Source organism: Gopherus evgoodei, chromosome 2 (assembly GCF_007399415.2).
Source record: "Gopherus evgoodei ecotype Sinaloan lineage chromosome 2, rGopEvg1_v1.p, whole genome shotgun sequence".
In the NCBI taxonomy this organism is placed as follows: domain Eukaryota; kingdom Metazoa; phylum Chordata; order Testudines; family Testudinidae; genus Gopherus; species Gopherus evgoodei.
Genome location: NC_044323.1, coordinates 221892082 through 221913025, shown reverse-complemented (window position 1 = coordinate 221913025; position 20944 = coordinate 221892082). Strand labels below are relative to the sequence as shown.

At 38.7% G+C, this 20944-nt stretch overlaps 1 protein-coding gene across 1 annotated transcript in view; it reads right to left on the bottom strand.

Moving 5' to 3' along the window:
- SPIDR (scaffold protein involved in DNA repair) overlaps positions 1 to 20944 on the bottom strand; it is a 330382-nt gene that overhangs the window by 3238 nt on the left and 306200 nt on the right. The window contains exons 12-19 of the mRNA XM_030553056.1: positions 20498 to 20585; positions 17857 to 18000; positions 17695 to 17754; positions 13841 to 14051; positions 12585 to 12737; positions 4128 to 4221; positions 2555 to 2663; positions 1916 to 1969 (exon numbers count right to left, since the gene is read on the bottom strand). Of these exons, the coding sequence (XP_030408916.1) occupies positions 1916 to 1969; positions 2555 to 2663; positions 4128 to 4221; positions 12585 to 12737; positions 13841 to 14051; positions 17695 to 17754; positions 17857 to 18000; positions 20498 to 20585 (913 nt within the window). The remainder of the gene's footprint in view (positions 1 to 1915; positions 1970 to 2554; positions 2664 to 4127; positions 4222 to 12584; positions 12738 to 13840; positions 14052 to 17694; positions 17755 to 17856; positions 18001 to 20497; positions 20586 to 20944) is intronic.

The window sequence follows — 20944 nt, the reverse complement described above, 5'->3', positions numbered from 1 at the left end:
AACGGTTAGGTGATTTGTCCAAGGTTACACAAAAAGATGGTAGAACCAGGATTAGAAAACAGGACTAGTGGCTCTTCGAACTGCGCTTGAAAAAGACATTTTTATTTGAACCCCACTCTAACTTTGGCAAAAATTACAATTTGGAGTGATGTTTCTCATGCTTAGTCTTTCCCTAAATGTACTTTCTTTTTAAAATAATGTTGCAGTTTGAATTAGTGGAGTATGGGGAAAAAAAGTTATCACTGGATTTCAGCCAGGAAACCCCCCGCCCCCCTCCAAACAGCAAGTTTTCAGGTGTAATCTGTATGGATAACTGGTAAATATTCTTAAAACAACGCATGAAAATGAGTTTCTTTGGGTTTTGTTTGTTTTAGTTAACTAATCCAACTAACTTAAAAAAGGGCTAAATTATTTTGTTATACTTTCCAAACAAAAAATAGTTAATGGAAAGAAGCTTGTGTCAAATGACATTTGAATAGACTTTAGAATAGAGTGTGCAAGTACTCTATCAAACACTGGCTTTGTATTCAAGAGTTGCAGGAAGATTATTACTCATTTTAAAAACGGTCTTCTATAAACCATAAGTCTATTAGCTTACATGTACTATCTACAATATAAAAGAGCATGAAACAATTCACTGAAAAATAATTTTAAGAAAAACTTTCCGCTTAAAATATTCCTTATAGATCATATTAATACAGTGTATTGTGTAAGTAACAACTAAACATACTACATAAAACACAAAGACAAGCAAATAGGGCTATCCTGATGAGTAACCACTTGATGACTATGTCTTATAGTTCATGGTTGCTTGTGTTTCATGTATCTGTGGTTTGATTATTCAGGTTCCAATAAAACAATTCATTACATATTTTACAGGTTTCTTTAGTGCTACTTCCTCTGATGAAACTTCAGTGGCAGTTACTTGAGAGCAATTGGGTCTGGGTGTTAGAGGAAAGTACTAGCGGGCCAGGACTCTTGTTAATTTTGACACTGACTTGCACTAAGTGCCCATCTGTAAAAAGGTGTACTCATACTTTTCTGTCAGGGTGTAGTGCAGAGGTGGGCAAACTACAGCCCGGAGGGCTCCATCTGGCCCTCTGGATGTTTTAATCTGGCCCTCGAGCTTCCACCAGAGAGCAAGTCCGGGGATTGCCCCACTCTGGCGCTCCCACTAGGGAGCAGGGTCGGGGGCTTGCCCCACTCCGTGCAGCTCCTGGAAGCAATGGCATGTCCCCGCTCTGGCTCCCATGTGTAGGGGCAGCCAGGGGCTCCGCATGCTGCCCCCACCCCAAGTGCTGCATCCGCAGCTCCTATTGGCCAAGAACTGCAGCTAATGGGAGCTGCAGGGGTGGCGCCTGTGGACAGGGCAGTGTGCAGTCTCACCTGGCTGTGCCTCCACATAGAAGCTGGAGATGTGGACATGCTGCTGCTTCTGGAAGCTGCTTGAGGTAAGCGCTACTTGGACCTTGCACCCCTGACCCCCCTCCCGCATCCCGACCACAGCCCTGATCCCCCTCCCACCCTCTGAACCCCTCGGTCCCAGCCTGGAGCACCCTCCTGCACCCTGAATTCCTCATTTCTGGCCCACTCTAGAGTCCCCATCCCCAGCCGGAGCCCTAACCCCAACCCCTAATTTTGTTAGCATTCATGGCCCACCATACAATTTCCATACCCAGATGTGGCCCTCGGGCCAAAAAGTTTGCCCACCCCTGGTATAGTGAGACTATTTTTCCCTAAGCATTCCCAGATTTCCAAATGAAAGGTGCTATATAAGAGCAAAGTATTCTTAGCATGTTTTGCTCCAGTTTCTTCACATACAGCTCAGAATATCTACTATCCACTTTGGAACTCTGCCTCTAAACTAAACTTCAAGAAGTTTCAATTTCTTTATCTTAATTTTATGTATACCTACCCCATCCTCACTGGATGATGCCATCAGGACAGAAGAAATTGTTTCTTGTAAGAGCTGCAGTAAGAAAGTGAAAGGAGGACAAGACAAAAATCACATTTATGTGTAACATTCACTTTGCATGTTAAAAATGAAAATTAATATCTTGAGCCTAGAACTGTCTGTCCTATGTTTTACAACACAGTTGACTGACAAAACCGAAAGACCTAAGGGTAATACTGAAAAAGAACTTCAGGATGCAAGTCAAAACACCCACATTTTCTTTAAGCTATGGCCTATCAGTTGGCTCATTGAAGAAAACCTATCAATGGCTCATAATTTCCTAAGGGCCCAATCCAGCCACATTCTTCAATGGGAGTTGATGATGCTCAGCACCTTGCAGGAAGTGCTCAGCATTTTGTGGGATGAAGCTCTAAGAGTGAACTGAAGGTATTTTTTACCTGAGTAGGGACTGCAGGATTAGACCCTTAATCTCCATTTCAGTACCACATTAATTTTAGGAATTTCTTTTTGTTGTATTCATAAAGTTATCATTTTTCTTCAATCGGGCTGCACAGAAAATTGTGTCTCAGAGCACCTGATATCAACACACTTACCCTAAATATACTAGATACAATTAGCACTTTTATTATCTACTCTCACCTTTACTTTTACTGTACAATGAGGTCGGGATGGACAGTGCAGAAAGACTTCCAGTTGCATTTTGAGAACTGGTAAAATTTGGGAGCACAAGCTGCAGTAATATGATCCCCTGAAACACAGGTGAACAAATAGTGATGGAAGAGACATATGAAAGACAAGTATCAGTCGACAGATCAGAGGGCACATAAGTAAATGATGTACTGATTTTGACCCTGATTCAGCAAAGTGCTCAAGCAGCTGCTTAACTTTCACTACATGCTTAAGTCTCACTGACTTATCACATGAATAAAATTAAGCACATGGTTAAATGCTTTGGTGAATTCGGGTTTTATGGTATAAATTTACAGTACATTATTAGCTAAATAACAGCAAATTTTCTTTCAAACGAGAGGGTCTGATCCACTGGAAAACACATACACAGAGGCACTACTAATTAGATATACTTAACCTACCAAAAACACCTCTACTCCGATATAACGCTGTCCTCGGTAGCCAAAAAATCTTACCGTGTTATAGGTGAAACCACGTTATATCGAACTTGCTTTGATCCGCTGGAGTGCACAGCCCCTGCCCCCCCCGAGCGCTGCTTTACCACATTATATCCGAATTCACGTTATATCGGGGTAGAGGTGTATAGGGCAAGCTTTGTATTTTTGGCTTGCAGTTTTTCAGGGGAAACAGAACACAGTGTGATTTTTTTTATTTTTGTTGTAAATATTCCTTTATCTCTTTAACTGTAAATTACCAGAATCTAGAATCAAAATCACTCTATCCCTCTATGTATCTTATGTCACTAGAAGACATCCTTTTTTCTTCCCTTTATCCTATGCCTACAGCATTATTGTCTTGTGCTATCATTCCATCAAAGTCTCTCAAACTATGCAAGATGAGACTAGGGAGGTATTTAGATGGGGGACTTCCCAAGGACATTCTGGTGGGAAATAGCATGGGTAATTCAGCTGGTAGAATTTGTAGTGGGAGGTAGCATTTGTAATTTAATTGGTAGAGTTCTTCCTGAGCCAGTACTGAATCAATGTCCCAGAATGCAGTTGCCTCGGTGCCCCTTTCAAGATAACAGATAGCATTTGCTTTGAGCCCTGAAAGATTCTGAGAAATCAGGCTTTATAGCTGTGATCTATTTGCAGAAAAGCATCATTTTTATAAGGCTTAGAAACTTAACAGGCCTGATTCTCCTCTCATTTACATTAATGTAATAGGAGGAATAATACATAAGTTAACTAATACATACCAGTAAAAAGTGAGAGAAGTACTATATTAGTACTAGTTTGAGGTAACCTACAAAAATATATCATAGGAAACTCATGCCATTCTGATTCTACTTGTTGTTTCTTCCTTAATAGGTGAATCTTACCCTTACTGCTTGTGTCAATTCCATCAGCAATAAAAATCCTGCAGTTTTGTCCCTCTCCCTCCCAACCCCAGCCCTGTATAGCTGTTGGGGGAGGATACAGGCATAGACAATACTGTAGGAATGAGTGTACCACATATGACTCTTAAAGCTGTATCTGCACAAAAAAAGCCTTGGTACATTAAATACCACACTGATTCTTACCCATCCTGTGGATGCTGCTCCAGTTTTCCATTGCCACATCTGTTACATGTGGGCCAAGAGAAGGCAGTGTTCTTGTTAACTCCAGAGATGGTGCCTAAACAAAAATGAAATTCTTACAAAAGGTATAATGTATGTTGGTGAATACAACTACCCAGGGAGGGAGTTCTCCAGGTGAAGGAGGAGACTACATAACCTCTGAGTGAGTTTGTTGTCTTTGTTAATGTGCTTGCTGCTTGACTGAAGTATATAGTGTGGTCTGTTTGTTTGGGGTGCCATGTGCTGAGCCCAGCAGCCTGCTAGGCAAGGTTGAGAACTTAACAAGGCTCTGATCCCTAAGTCCTTTAACACCCTTAACCCTTGAGAAAAGGGGCTTAAAAAGCCAGTTCCTAAGTGATTAGAAAAGCTAGTGAAAAAGGAGCAGCTAATGGGAGTTTTTTGAGGGAGTAGGAGAGCTGGATACACCTGATTAACATTCTCTAAACTTAGGGCAATAAATACCACCACTTGCCCCCAAAAGAGAGAGAGAAAACCCAACAAAAATCTGCAGGAGTAAAAAGAATGCAGGGAAAGTCTAGCAGCAGAGGGGGGCTACCCAGTTTATCACATTGAATGCAGCATGTATGATAACCTGCCTTGGGGGCAGGTGGCATATATGTGCATAGGTGCTCAAAGTAGAGGTGCTGGGGGTGCTGCCACACCCGCTAGCTTGAAGTGGTTTCCATCATATATAGGGCTTACTTTGGATCAGTGGCTCTCAGCACCCCCATTGTACAAATTGTTCCAGCATTCCTGTATGTGTGCATACAGTGCAAGGAGCTCATGGCCCTCAGAGACCAAGTACAGGCTCTGGAGACCAGAGTGGCTCAACTGGAGGAACTAAGGGAGATACATAGATAAGAATTCCCGGGCATAGTAGAGCAGTCCCACTGACAGCCTCTGTGCTGTTGAGGAGGACTGAAGTCTCAGGGGAGAAGAACATCAAAGTAGAGCAAAGGGAAATGATCCCATAGCTGGGACCCTTCCCCAAGATGATGTCATGGTCTCCCCTCACACTGAGGATACCTCTCCGGGGGAGGGAATCCCGGTTATTACAAAGAAACAGGTAATAGTAATGAGAGTTGATCATTAGAAATACAGAAAGCTGGGTTTGTGATGACCAGGAGAACCGCAAGGTGAACTGCTTGCTGGATGTGAAGGTTGCAGATCTCTCAAGAAATCTAGACAGGCTTATGTGCAGTGCTTGGGGAGAAGTGGATGGTCATGGTACATGTAGATATCATGTAGGGAAAGGTAGGAGAGAGGTCCTGGAGGCCAAACTGAAGCTGCTAGGTTAGAGATTGAACCAAGACCTGGACTTCAGTTCTCTGAAACGCTTCCAGTTCCATGCAAAGGGCCAGACAGACAAGCAGACGTGCAGGGTCTCAATGCGGGGATGAGATGATAGTATAAGGAGGAGGAGTTTAGATTTATTAGGAACTGGGAAACCTTTTGGTAAAGCAAGAGCCTAAACAGGAAGATTGGGCTTCACCTAAACCAGATTGCTGGCATGTAAAATTAAAAAAATTGTAGAGCAGTTTTTAAACTAAGGGCTGGGGGAAAGCTGACAGGTGTGGAGGAGCACATGGTTCAGATAGAAACATCCCTTAGGGAAGGAACTATTAATAGGGATTCTCTATATCCTAGTAAGGAGGAGAGGATGGAAGTTGGTAAAGTACAGGTAGGAAATGAAGAAAAATGAAAAAAGCGTCCCATCCAATTACATCACGTAATGGCAGACAACTAATAGTGACAAATTTTATAAATGCTTGTATACAAATGCTAGCAGTCAAAATACTCAGATGGGTGAAATTGAATGCTTGATATTAAATGAGAATATTGATATAATAGGCATCTTGGAAACCTGGTGGAATGATGATAATTAATGGGTAATGCCAAGGTACAAAGTATATAAGAATGACAGAGTAGGCCATGCTGGTGGGGGAGTGGCATTATACATGAAAGAAAGCAGAGTCAAATGTAGTAAAAATCTTAAATGCATCAAATTGTACGACAGAATCTCTATAGACAGAAATTCCATGCTTGAATAATAATAAAGCAGTAGGAATATACTGCTAAGCATCTGATCAGGATGGTGACAGTGACTGTGAAATACTCTGAGAAATTAGAGAGGCTATAAAAATAGAAAACTCAACAAGGGGGGATTTCAATATCCTCATATTCATTGGGTACATGTTACCTTGAGATGGGAAGCAGAGATAAAGTTTCCTGACATTATAGATTACTGCTTCTTAGAGTAGCTAGTCCTGGAATTCAAAAGAGGAGAGGCAATTCTTGATTTAGTCCTCAGTGGAGCATGGGATATCTGATCCAAGGGGTGAATATAGCTGAACTGCTTGATAATAGTAACTATAGTTAAAATTTAACATCCTTGTGGGTGAAGGGACACCACAGAAGCCATCACAGTAGCATTTAACTTCAGAAAGGAGAACTACACAAAAATGAGGAAGCTAGTTAAATAGAAATTAAAAGTTACAGTTACAAAAGTGAAATGCCTGCAAGCTGCATGGAAACATTTAAAAAATGTGACTCAAATAATAGTGGCTCAAATTAAATGTATACTCCAAATTACAAAACATAGTAAAAGGACCAACATAGTGCCACCATGGCTAAACAACGAAGTACAAGAAGTGGTCAGAGGCAAAAAGGCATCCTTGAAAACCTAGAAGTTAAATCCTACCAACAAAAATAGAAAGGTGCATAAACGCTGGCAAGTCAAGTGTAAAAGTATAAATTGGCAGGTCAAAAAAAGAATTTGAAGAGCAACTAGCCGAATACTCAAAAACTAATTGCAAAATAAAATTTAAGTACAGCAGAAGCAAGATGCCTGCCAAACAATCAGTGGAGCACTGGACGATTGGGGTGCTAAAGGAGCACTCAAGTAAGAAAAGGCATATTCTTTGCATAAATCTTCACTGCAGAGGATACGAGCGAGATTCCCACACTCGAGCCATTCTTTTTAGGTGACAAATCTGAGGAACTGTCCCAGATTGAGATGTCATTAGAGGAGGATTTGGAACAAACTGATAAATTAAACAGTAATAAATCACCAGGACCAGATGGTATTCATCCAAGAATTCTGAAGCATCACTCAACTATGAAATAGCAGAACTACGTGAACTATCATTTAAATCACCTTCTGTACCAGTTGACTGGTGGATAGCTAAAGTGATATCAATTTTTAAAAAAGACTCCAGAGGCAATCCTGGCAATTACAGGCTGGTAAGACTAACTTCAGTACCACACAAATTGGTTAAAACTATAGTAAAAAACAGAATTATCAGACCCATAGATGAACAAATTTATTAAGAGTCAACATGGCTTTTGTAAAAGGAAATCATGCCTCATCAATCTATTAGAATTCTTTGAGGGTTCAACTAACATGTGGACAAGGGTGATCCAATAGATATAGTATAGTTGGACTTTCAGAAAGCTTCTAGCAAATGGAGGCTAGGGACACCATCCCTGCCCATCATGGCTAATAGAAGCTGGGAGTGGATAACAGGGGATGAATTACTCAATGACTGCCTGTTGTGTTGATTCCCTCTGAAGCACCTGGCAGTGACCACTGTCTGAAGACAAGATACTGGGTTATATGAACCACTAGTTTAACTTAGGTTCTCATTACTTCATTGTAGGAATTTGGCTTCATCTTTTCACTCTTTGCTGATAAATATCTGACAGCAGGCAATGGCTTTCCAATCATCAATAAAGTGGTCAAATGAAGAAAAAAATCTGACAATAAAAATATGAATCCTTCATTTTAATGTCAGGGTGCATAAGAACTTGAAATACACCTCTACCCCGAAATAACGCGATCCGATATAACACGAATTCAGATATAACGCAGTAAAGCAGTGCTCGGGGAGGAGCCTGCGTGCTTTGGCAGACCAAAGCAAGTTCGATATAACATGGTTTCATCTATAATGCAATAAGATTTTATGGCTCCCAAGGACAGCGTTATATCGGGGTAGAGGTGTACTTCAAAAAAGCATGTACATCTCCATTTCTTTCATTTAAAACTAAAGCTCCAAACAGATTTATTTTTACCCTTTGCTGTTTCCATGGCAGAGAAGAATGATTGCTTCGTACTCGAGACCAGAAAATTTCATACTGATATTTAGGAAATGCTAGGTAATCAGAAAATAGAGGCTGCTTTTTAAAACAGCTGAATAGGTTGAATTCTATAAATAACGGAGTTACACTTGATTTACACTGATGTAACAGATTAACATCTGACCCATAAAATTAACTGTTTGATCAGGGAGAGAATGCTAGATATATTCTGGATTGTTATTAATGCACTCCCCACTAATGACAATATGGGAAGCCATTAAAGAGGTTTAGATTAATGATAATATGCTGAGATGATCAGTTAAAATTATGAGTGCACCATTCTGTGTCTATAAACATTTCTGAATGTCATGATCTTGGACAACTGCAAGTGACAAATTACATTAAATCAACCTGTAGCTGATATGGCAAAGGCACTGACTAGTAATTCCAGATCTTTTTGAGCAAAAGTATCTCATTTTTACAATACATCCAATACAATAAAATAAAATCCCAGAAAGACAAGGAGGTAGCTGATAGTCATGTGGCAACACATTTATTTTCCCATTATAAAAACATTACTGAAAGGAACAGGCACGAAGGAGAGGGAGATACACTGCATGCAACTAGGACAAACCAACAAAACTTTGATTTTCAGTTTCATGAAATTGGAAGAAATCCAAGAGCTGACATCAAGAAGACAATCATTGAATTCTGAAGCAGCATTTATGTGGCTTGAACGAATGGCTCAAAAGACCTGACAGTTAAGTATATAAGCAAAGAAAATACAGACTTCTGATAAGAAGTGAATTTCAAGGGCAGTGTACAATTGCTAAAGAGCAATCTGTAACATGCAAGCAGAGACCCTCAGGTATATATGACACAGCATGAAGTAAGTGGATAACTTTTTCATCCATTTTCTTTTGTTTTTGTGATGAAAATTAATTAAAATATTTATAATGCATGGGGGGTGGAAGGGATGCACAAGATGTATTTAATTAGAATTTGTTATTACAAGCTTTTTACACAACCTGCCACAGTATATTACTGCCTCTTTTCTGAACGGAGGAATGATAGTTATCCATTTTTTAAGTACATCTCTGCCCTCACTTCTTCCACCAGAACTTTTTTAAATTGTCCTTATTTTGGTATATCAATTTCTTCTACCAAAGATTTATTTTAATCTTTTGTATAGTATTCCAGATACTTTATTTAGCACCAGCACTATGTAATCCAAGTAATTAGAGAGAAAAATGGATACAAATTTTATTGACTAGATTACCTGAAGTGTTGAAACTCACATTTACTTGGATGAAGAGGTAAACTCCCCAGTGAAACCATCAAAGATGATAGCAGAAGGTCAGTACCAACCCAAGTGAAAGCAGTGGCAGACACACTAATCAGGTGACAATCACACAAGTCCCACAGAATCTACACAGGGTTAAATGCTGTATAGAATTATCAAGTCCATAGTTTTTCCTCAACTTCAAGCAGTTTTAGACTCTGTCCCTGAGATCTCTCTTTTTAAGGACCCATCAGTAGTTGTAATTTGACTTTTAGACATGTCTTATATTTCTTTGGAGTGCTGCTGTCATCAGCATGAAGAGACTGAGAATGGCCTATCTGGGCTGCTCTGGAAAATTGGCACTGGTCACTAATGGGAATGAGAGCTGGTGGCTAAAGGAAGTGTGTTGACTGAAAGCTCCAAAATCAATAGGTGTGAAGTTTTCTTCAGCTTGTCACAGTGATTAATGAGCGGGTAGAATGTCTGGTCAATTGACAATATTTAGGAACAGGCAGGGTGGTGATTATCATCATTCGAGCAGTTTATCAGTACAACTGGAAACAGTGCATCTTGGAATGGGGCTTAAATATGAAGACATCAAGTGTCAAAATCAGAATATCATATCTGAATCATTCACTGAAAAAAAATACTGTTAACCAGTTAATCCTCCCACAAAGCATATGTGGTACAAACTACTAAAACTCTCTCATATGAACAGTTGGACCTAATAAGATATATTAATAATCTTATGCTGTTATCAAATACAAATGGAGAAGCTGCAAACATTTCAGGAAAGATATACCTCCTTTGTTAATCATTTCACCAAATACATTTGTTACTACAAGAACAGCCGGGCTACACAATCTTTCACTAGAAAGATTCAAAGAGGAAGTAGCCAAAGAAACTACCAAGCAGTGAAAATCCATTTTAAACACTGTAAACTATTAGTTACTATGTGAAAATACAAAGAAAAGAGATTATCTACAGACAGAGAAAGCTCTGCCTATAATAGAAGATATTTTACATTCTGCATTAAAACAAAAGGACCCAGGAGAATATTAATAAAATAACAGTTACCCTAAGTGAAAGTAACTGTAAAATCAAATGGGACGAATGCCAGAGGAAGTTCCATAAAACACATCTGCCCAGATCAGCAGCACAACTCCCTCTCTAATTTCTTCTTTAACCCTTCCTTCACAACTAAAGGAAGAGCAGGGACTGAGGGGTTTTTTGGTGTACTTTTAGCATTAAAAATAGCTCTTCATTTTTACACTTATGTGTTTTAACTTGCACAGGAATATGAAGGTGGATTTTTTCTCCTGTAGATGTTGAAAGGTGTGCGGGGGGAGGTATCTTGCATTGATCCCACTCCATAAAGAGTGGTGCAGACTGACATGGAGAAGGAAGAGCTTCTCATACTTGGTCTCTTTAAATGTAACAGCAGATGAGTAAATATTCTTAGCATAAATTTTAGTGTTGCTGAAATAAAAAAGCAGTATTTCAAACATGTTGATTGAAATACCATTAAAATAGCTGCTAATATTGATCTGAGACATTAGAACTCACCAGGACTCAGAATGAGTCCCCTACAGTTATAGTTCTTCATTATGCAGTGCACGAAATCAAGATTTTTCAATGCAATATACTCATAGTAGTCATGGAGATTCTAGCCTCATAGAGCGTTATCACAACAACAGAACGGGTATTTTTGGTAACACCACCAGCTTTTAACTATATGGATCTGTGCCTGTAAGGATTCAGTACTACCTCTTGTTAACATTGCTAATATTCTAGAAATCACTTGAAGTGTGTTAGTAAGTATTTAATGGGTGCAAACTCCAGAGAAGGTAAAGAGTTGTCTAGGACATAAATAGGAATGATTAAGGCTGCGAGTCTTTCACAGAGGTCACGGAAGTCACAGATTCCATGACTTTCTGGGACCTCCATGACTTCTGAAATGGTAGATGCAGCTGATCCGAGGGCCGCCCAAGCAGCAAGGGCAGCCTAGAGCCAGCCGAACTGGCTGCTGCTCAGGCAACCCCAGGCAGCAGCAGGGTCTCGGGCCACACCCCCAGCAGCATCGTTGTGGCCCTGGGCCGTTCAGCCCCAGCAGCAGCAGGGGTGCACTGGAGCCTCGCCACCCTGAACAGCGGTAGTATCGCCGGAGTGCCCCCAACACCTACAATTTAGTCAGGGATATTTATAGTACAAGTCATGCACAGGTCAACAGTCACGGGCCCTGACTTTTTGTTTATTACTATGACTATCCATGACTTTTACTAAAAATACCCAGGACTAAATCGTAGCTTTAGGAATGATGGAATGAAATTAAGAAAGGATTTTTTTTTTATTGAAAGTGAGAGTTACTAGGCTGTGAAGTAATCTCTGAAATGAAGCACCACAACTTCAAACCTTTAGAAGCAGATCAGATAAAGCATTAGAAAATACATTGTAGGGAATATTCCTGCCCCAGTAGTGGATGGACTAAATGATTAAACACAGCAATGTCTAAAACCCAGCAGCACTGGTTGGGGAGCTAGTGTGGCCAAGTTGTGCCAAGAGCCCTCAGTAGAACATTAAACTGCCCTGCTTCTGCATATCACCAAGGGAAGGAGGCAGTGGAAGAACCAACCCTCTCACAGAAGTCCTTGCTTGCACATCTAATCTTTCCGTAGAAAAATAATTTTACTGCAGATAATGCTATACCCAATTGGTAAGATGGGAAAGTCTGGTGCAAAATGACATATGAAGTGAAAGAATGCAACATTTTACAGCAAAGATTTGTGTGTACATGCATGCACACACAGGCATTGAATGGGAACACTGACCATGCAGAGCTCAGATGGGCAACAGTGTGCAGGAGAAAAGACTTTTCCACAGCAACAAGGTAATGAAAAGCCAGGAAGAGATATAAACCTGACTGTCCTAATGACACACAGCAACTGCCCCCAAGCCACCCTCTCTTTCCCCCCACTTTTTTCCCCTTCAATACACTGTTTTATTCAATGGACCAAAATGCTTAAAATGAACATAAATAGTTAGCAAAAAAAGGCTGTACCAACCTTTTACGGTACAAATGGAATTGGCCTGTGTTGTAGAATCCAGTTCATCTAGTTTGACAGGGCTAGTCAGCTCACTAAAGTCAGCCTCGGCAGCCATGTACAAAAGGGGCTTTTGTAAGGAGAGAATGGTACGTTCAACACAAATAATCCTACCTGCCAACAAAGACATTTCAATTTACTATAGTAACAAGGAAAAAGGTGACCATATTGTCACGGCCAATAAAGACAATGCTTTCTGCCAGTTACTAACCAGATAGATGGATTATTTCAGGTTTCCCCCACAACAGCATATTTGTTTTTTGAATGAAACACATATAATACTCTTGGTAAGCTCAGTGCCTTCTGGGCAAAAAGATTTTGCTACATAGATTTTTTTAAAAAGAGACAGTCAAATTCAGTTCAAACAGGATTGTAATTTATTCACTGGAAGCATGTGGTTTTTGTCTGTTGTTTAATCATATAAGTTTGTACTTCTCTTAGAGGTGTTTTTATTTGTTTAAATCTGTCCTAAGGCAAGGCACATGCAGAACTTTACTCTCCAAAGCAGGAACTGCCCCAACTTTTACTCACCTGCACCTAAATGCCACATCTCATTTGCATAATATGGACCAGATTTCAACTCCTATGGGTAAATAAATTGTTCAATGGATTTGGTAACAGGACATGGAGCCTTTCATAAGTAGGTCAGTGGTTCAAACCTAGGCTGGATTGATGGTGACAGAAAGTCACTAATATCTGACATCTTATGTGAAATCAATTTGGTGTTCTCACTCTATTTCCTGGTGGACAAATGTGCACACTCTAATATTGTCACAACCACTGGCACTAAACTGGAATGCTAATTGGATGCCTTGGAAGAGTGGCCAAAGAATGAATGGGCATAGAAATGGAACTATCTTCCCATAGATGACCATATGGTCATCGAAGAGCTACACTGAAAAGGCAGCGTGGGGCAGCTTGCAATGCCTCTGGCTGTAGGGAAATAGAGGTGTCAAGTGTCTGGTTGTCATTAACCTTACTCCTTCTAGGGGAAGTAAATTCAGTTAACAATGTAAAAGAATGAAAAAAAATTACTGAAAACAAGTTACAATTCCCCCTTCCCCAGATACTGGGTCCCAGCTTGCAATGCTTCATCTTGATCTGAGTGTCTTAGAGTCTCAGAAGGTTGAATGTCTATAATAAAGATTTGAATGCCCATGGGCACAGTTAATTTATTTTGGCTCCAATTGCCCCAGTACCATGAATAAACAGCTTACCATTTCCTCGCAAAGCATCCTTGAAGAAGATAACACAGTGGGACGCATTGGTGAGTGCCTCCATAACTTTCTCACCAAGAACACATGATGAAGCAAAATATACAGGTACAGTCTTTGGAGTTCCACAGTTGTCTTTAGTCCCGCTCTGCAGTGCGAAGTCAGTCACAAATAACCACAACTCCCTTTGACCCACAGAAACACTACATTTTACCTAGGATTTCAAAAAGAAAGGGCAAAAGATTTTTATTTAATTGTAATACAATTTGATTAAACTAATAGCAGAACCGAAGACTAAAACAGCTTCATCTCCTCATAACAAACAAAACTCACTTAGACCATGATGTTTAGAGTTTGGACAGCAGGAGAAGTGAGGGTTAGGACAGGATTAGTTAACATGCGTTAACCCTTTCCCCAACACAGATGCAGATTAACATCTTTTATCTTAATTTAGCTGGTCGACCTGAGTAGGGAGACTGGGGTTACCTCAACCAGCTAGTGTTATAATACAGTTTGCTGCATCCACACTAGAGTTTCAAAATATTTAGTTAAAATGTTTTAGCTAGCAAAGTTTTAAAAATACACCTTTTATGCTAGTCTGGACAAGGCCCTATATGAGCTTTATAGTTAAAAAATAAAAAAGTCTCACAGTGATGTTATTCCTGCATAAGCAAATTCAACAATATTGTCATCAAACTCTCTCATATGCACCACTCCCTGGGTAACAGCTGCTATAGGTTACAAAATTGGATATTTTTCTTACTGGTGAACAAATAGCATCTTTCAAAAATTTTGAAAAATATTATGTTCAACTTCATATTTGAAAACATGATTAACAATAGCTCATTAGTGTTTTAAAATGTTTCACATTACTTTGATGAAAAAACTAGACAGATGGATATTAAATTTATTAAAAGATCTATCAAGATCGGCTGCGCTAAAGTTTGGCAATTTGCATTTTGTTGTGTCTGTTTGCAAAGCTTTTGTAATTCTCTGTGTGTTCCCAATCCACCTTAAATGCTTCAGCATTTTATTTTATATCTACAATTAATGCAAAGAGAGCACTCAGGAGCAGCTCTATAATGATGAAGTAGTGTATGTGCGCAATAAGATTTTAAGGTAAATAAACTTACTTTAGATCCAAGTATTCAAGGAAATATAAACATTGTGTAACTTTTTTTCTAAAGAATTTATGATTTGTTTTAAAACAATACTTCAGAGCGTAGATAATATGGTGATGGGTGCTACCAGAACATCATGTATCCTTTTAATTTTCAAGAATACATTACAATTTTTATTCAGTCCTATAGGTAGAAGATACTCTGCAAATACCAGAATCTTTATCATTTCAATTATTTATTGGAGTTTAACTCTAATTTCCTTCACCTCATCTCCCGCCCCAAGAGAATGTCTACATTTCTAAAAATAAAGATATATGAACTCTTAAAGCCATATTCATCTATTACAGGTTATGAGGCAACGAGAACCTCAGCTCTTGTTTCCAACAGCAAATTCAAACCTCTGAAAAAATCAGACCCTTTAAAACTAGCCATTTCTTCATATTAGTAGCTCCTAGAACAAATACGCTGATTGGAAACGGTAGTTGGCAGAATTCATAACTTAGATGCAACAATTTATTCTGATTCCTTAATATATGTTTTTATTGTACTTATCTCCAACTTCCTTCTGTAACAGCTACATGCATCTGATCATCTTCCATATGTGAAGAGTTTTAAAACAGTCGTGAAAGACTGACTTTTACAGCTGTCACATGAGAGTTACCCCAGAGCTTTTAAAAGCTGGTCTTTAGAGGTACACAACAGAAGAGTCAGCCAAAAAGTAAAACAACAACTACAAGAGTAATAATCACAAGTCATTGTAAAATCATCATCTTTGTATGTGTGACAATTTGTTCTGAACAGAAAGGAAACAACAGACAAACAGCAGCAGGATTGAGTTATAAAAAAGGACAACTCCTCAAGCACAGATGGAATATATTTCCTCATTTTTCTTTTATACCACAGTACTTATTTTGAATAATAAATAAATAATAAAGGGCATATTTCCATTCCCCCTTCACCCAAATGAGGCACTGCAGAATACTGATCAAGTGGCTATTTGGACTGAACACTGCTGCTTTTTAAAGTACAATAATATAAATTAACTACAAAATGTACACAATTCATAGAGATTATTTTCCCAGTTCCGAATAACGAGTCTGAAGAAGACATTAAAGCTGAATCAAGGTCCTCACTTCACATTTTATTGCACAATAATCTTGCGTGTGAAGGACAACTCCTCTTGGCAAAGACTGAAGCAATCAACAAGTTGCCGCACATGACATTTTATTTCTGGAAGGATTAGATGAGTGACACACAAACAACAGGTAAGTTACATCCCGAGAGCAGCTATCCAAAAGTGAAACATTTTTCATTACCTTTGTAGTATTTTTCCCAATAATTTATGAGTCTTTACCTTGTTAATCTACAGAAGTCTCGTGCATACAATTAAATAGCAAATGATCACTTACAACAACACCTGGCTTATCAAACATTTTAACAACATGAAAGTGTATATATAGGTCTTTCCTAGTAAGCACATGAAAATTCTTCAAAGCAATGTACATCCTAGCTTAGTCAATCTCTTTTCTAACTAAGTCACTAGGAACTCCTAGAATAGGATACTGCTACACAATATTGATTCAGATAGAGGCACATCTGAAATCAACGATCTCCTAATCAGCCAGTTACAAACACAATCTACTTTTCTGTGATTAAAACAATTTTTAGAGGAAAGTTTCTTTTTTTTTGTTTGTTTGAAAATAGGGCAGGGAGACAAATCTGTGTATCTAATTTCCCTGTTGAAGCCCTCATGATCTCATAATTTCATCTTGCTTTAAAACCCATACAAATGCCTATGCCATTTAGCTTGGGAAAATCATCACTGAGCAATAAAAGGCACTAATTTCTCAGGAGTCAATTGTGCTGCTTGCCTAAATATTAGATTATAACCCATGAGCCCTGGAAGCGAGAGCCTTTTGACCTGAAATTGAATTCAGGTCTATGTCATGGTGGTGCGGAGCACGTCCAGCTTCTTAGCTGGTCTTGTTAGAATTAAATCCATTCAAATTTCCTTATCTTTGTCCATTAGTTTTGTTTAACACTATTTTTCTTGTCAAGAAATCCTCCATCTACTGCACATTCAGTAGTCTGCAGAAAATCAGTAATGCAAAATCCTTTTAACTACTGATACAGAGGGATAAGCATCACTTTGAAAAAAAATCCAGAAGTAGAAAATCCAATGTGCATGGCAGACAGATTTATCTAGGAGCTCCTGCTTTTTACTAGTAGATTAGAGAAGCCAAATTCTGCTCTTGGGTGCACCTGGATGGCTCCCCTTGAAGCGAGAGGGAGCTGCCCAGTTGCACACAAGGACAGAATCACTCTCTCTATAAATACACCCATCATCTGCCAAAGTCTGCACTCAGATATACCACTGAATGGGGGCTTCTCAGGTGCATCTGAGGGAAGAATTTAACTGTAAAGCAGATTCTCTTTTTGGTTGTCACTGCAGATCCCAACTGGTTTCAATGGAAGCTGCCTGGTCATATATAAGGTGAAAATCTGTCCCATGATAAACAGCACTTGATTCAGAAGAAATTAGTTTTCTAAACCAAACAGAAGTGAGTTGTTCTTGCTGCTCATTCACAGGGCTATCTTACCTACTGATAGATCCACTCAGACGGCTCTTAAAGAGCATCTGAAAAGTAAATGTTTTATCTAAACACAGCAAATATTTGCTTCTTTACACACATTACATTGATTTTAGTACATTTCATTACTAAAAAGTAAAATTACCTGCAGCCTTCGATATATAACTTGTGCCCAAAAGCTACAACGTTGATTAAAATCACCAACCTGCCACACAATTTAAAAGGGAAGATTAGTCAAATATGATATTGTAAATCTATTAAATTAGTAGTACATAATACCTGTTATTGCACTTTAAAAAAAAGTTACCTGAAGAATTGCCTTTAGACTACGTATAGTTGGGGGCAGGTAGAAATTGGAAATCTGTCCTTCCTGACCTATATTGACATGTCTTGGATCAGGCTGAGCCGTAAGAATGTAACAGAAGCTGGGAGGAGGAAGATTAGTTTTAATCTGTTGAAAATAAATAAAAGAAATATGGAACCTAATTAAAAGTATTTCAATATGACCAATAATGATAAGTAATAATACTTAGGACTTACATCACACTTTACATTTTCAAAGTGCTATCCAAACATTTAACTGATACTCACAACACCCCTGTGAAGTAGGAACCGATGAAAATTTAATGTTTTCATGTCGCAAGTTAAATCAGTTTGTAAGTCATCCTTTTACCTAATTTGACATTGATCCATAGCTCAAAAATATCACACAGTTTGGCACAATGGACAATCACTATGACAGCTTTGTGACAGGGCAGTTGTGAGAGTTATGAATTCTATGATTTTCATGCTTTCAAAAAAACGTGCGACTTCTGAGACTTGGGGATTTTTTTGCATGTGGGTGGGTGACAGTAAACAGCTGAAGCAGTTTTACTGAGAATGCTGAAAGCTGCCAAGTTAAATCCTGGGCAGCACAGAGAGAAAATGGAAAACAGCAGCAATTAGCAACAACATGAACTTTTCTCTGTGCTAGGACCAGCCCTTATTTCCCTTAAACAGTTATGTGATGGAATAACCACACTAGAAATCTCCATTCAAAGAGGCTTCAAACCAGAATCGCTTCTCAGGATGCAGGGTCAGCCCTAGAGTTTTATTTTTATTTATCAGTTTGTATAATTCTACTCTGGGGATGTTGTTTAGGAGTTAATGAAACACGTAATATAATAAAGGAAAGCTGGATTAATGAAAACAGCTGTTCAGCCATTAAGAAGAACTTCCACATAAGAAAAAAAATGTCAAAACAAAATGTTTCCTTTTGAATATATCAAAAAAAAGATAGCTTGGTGTATGTATGGCACAAGAGAAGTCTATTCCAGAGACCTCTTCATACAGTAGCATTTTATTATTATGCTTTCTAGGCACATTTATATCAATAAGAAATGTATCAAAATTAAACAACAAACTGCCAAAATTGGCAGGAATAATAAACTTCATTGTGGCATCTTCAACCATTAGAATCCTAGTTTGTGAAATACACTTGACGTGTATGGCAATGGAAAGTTTCCTCTCTATTGATTATTTATTTTTAATTATTATTATTAAAGTAAAAATTTAAAAACAAATGAAAGTTATAACCATATTACGCAGCATTTAAGAGTGCTGCTCCATCCATAGATGCTCCCACTGCTGCCTACTTGTTGCAGCACATTCATCAATTTTTTTGAGATTTGTGAAATACCTAGATTGTATGAGGGGTGAAACCAGGACAGACCGGTAGTTTTATTCAGAACTGGTCTTGCTTTTTCAGGTTAAGTCAGAACTTCAGTGGTGTTATTTTAAAACAACAGGGTTTTAATTTTGTTCTCCAATGTAAACCCCTTAGCAATGTAAAAAGTACATTGTAGCAAAGAGATTCATGGGATTTTTTCCCTAGAGTAACCAATAATGATCTCCTTTTCAATTTCCTTTGTGTTGGTTACCTTTTTCCCCCTGGGTAAGTTTCTTTATTTTTAAATCATGCACACCCAACGTAGGAGTCTGTATAGCACCTAGCACATTGTGGCCCTACCGTGGATGAGACCTCTAAGTTCTAATGTTATGCACATAATTAAATAACATCAAACTTTTCTCCAACACGAGAGTTATACAGGAATACCAGAACAGCACAGGTACCTGATTCTCAATGATTAAAAACACCACCACATCTCAGAACTTTCCCATCAGAGTAATACTCCCAAACACCACACAATAGGCAACATTTCTTTTCTTAATATAATATCAATTAAGGGAAATTTACAGATAAAATCCCAGATTTGCAGTGCACATTAGCATCACATTTTAGTTTGAAATTCACAGAAATTCTTACACTATTTTTCATTATACCAAGATTGTTTTAGTGCTCAGTTAAACCTCCAGATGATAATCTTCACGCAGGCTGAGTACCACAGTCAAAATCACTCCAGCATGCAAAGGAAGTTAGAAGAGCCCTGATTTTGACCTGTAGAACAGCACTGTCCTTGCTGAGTTCTACCATTATATTTTCTGGTTTGCTTTCATAGCATCTGATCTAATTTGTATTTCCTGTACAAGGAGAGGACTACCAACAGTGTATCCCACCATGATGCGTATAGAGAGTTAATGATGAGGTAGTCACCACCTACAGTGGTGGATGAGCAGTGGTGGATTATCCACTGGGCCAATGGGGCCTGTCCCCAGGGGCCCCTGCCAATTGGGAGGCCCTGGAAAAACGGGCACCCCCATGTTCTGGGGAGGTGAGGGGGAACCAGCCCCTACAAAACTGTAATCCACTTCTGCGGATGAGATCAAGGTGTTGGTCTAGGGTATAGGGGTAGGCAGTTAGCCTAGAATGAAGGGAGAAGCATGAGAGCATAGCTGTATGGCTAAAGGGACCGGGAGAATCTGACACCCCAAATAAACATGTGCATACTATACATACAAGAACTTTACATTTTGGATGAAGAAACACAGTTCAGTAAAATATACCTTACCGCTTCACAGTCTTGACTTTGACCAGGAACTTTTAGAGGCACTAATGGAGGCCACAAACTGTCTATCAGACTGAAAAGTCCCAATGCCCTTAGGAAAAAAAATGCAACCTGTTTCAAAATGTTTTCAATTGAACATGCTGTATTAAAAAGACATTTAATTTGAATCATCATTTGACTGTGAAAACAAATCTAAGTTATATTTGTTCATCAGATGCTGGGTTTTGTTTGACCTAATTTAATCCCCATGATCTCTGCTGCATAGAAAGAGAGAAAAAAAAAGATAATTAATTGCTGAATATCAAAGTTTCATTTAATTCTTTGCCTATATAAAGATGCAATATGATTATTGTTAAACACTGACATTGTACAAGACACATATCAATCCATTTCCTTATTCAAGAGTTTTCAATCTACAACATTTGCATTAAGCAGAGTAAAACCCAATTT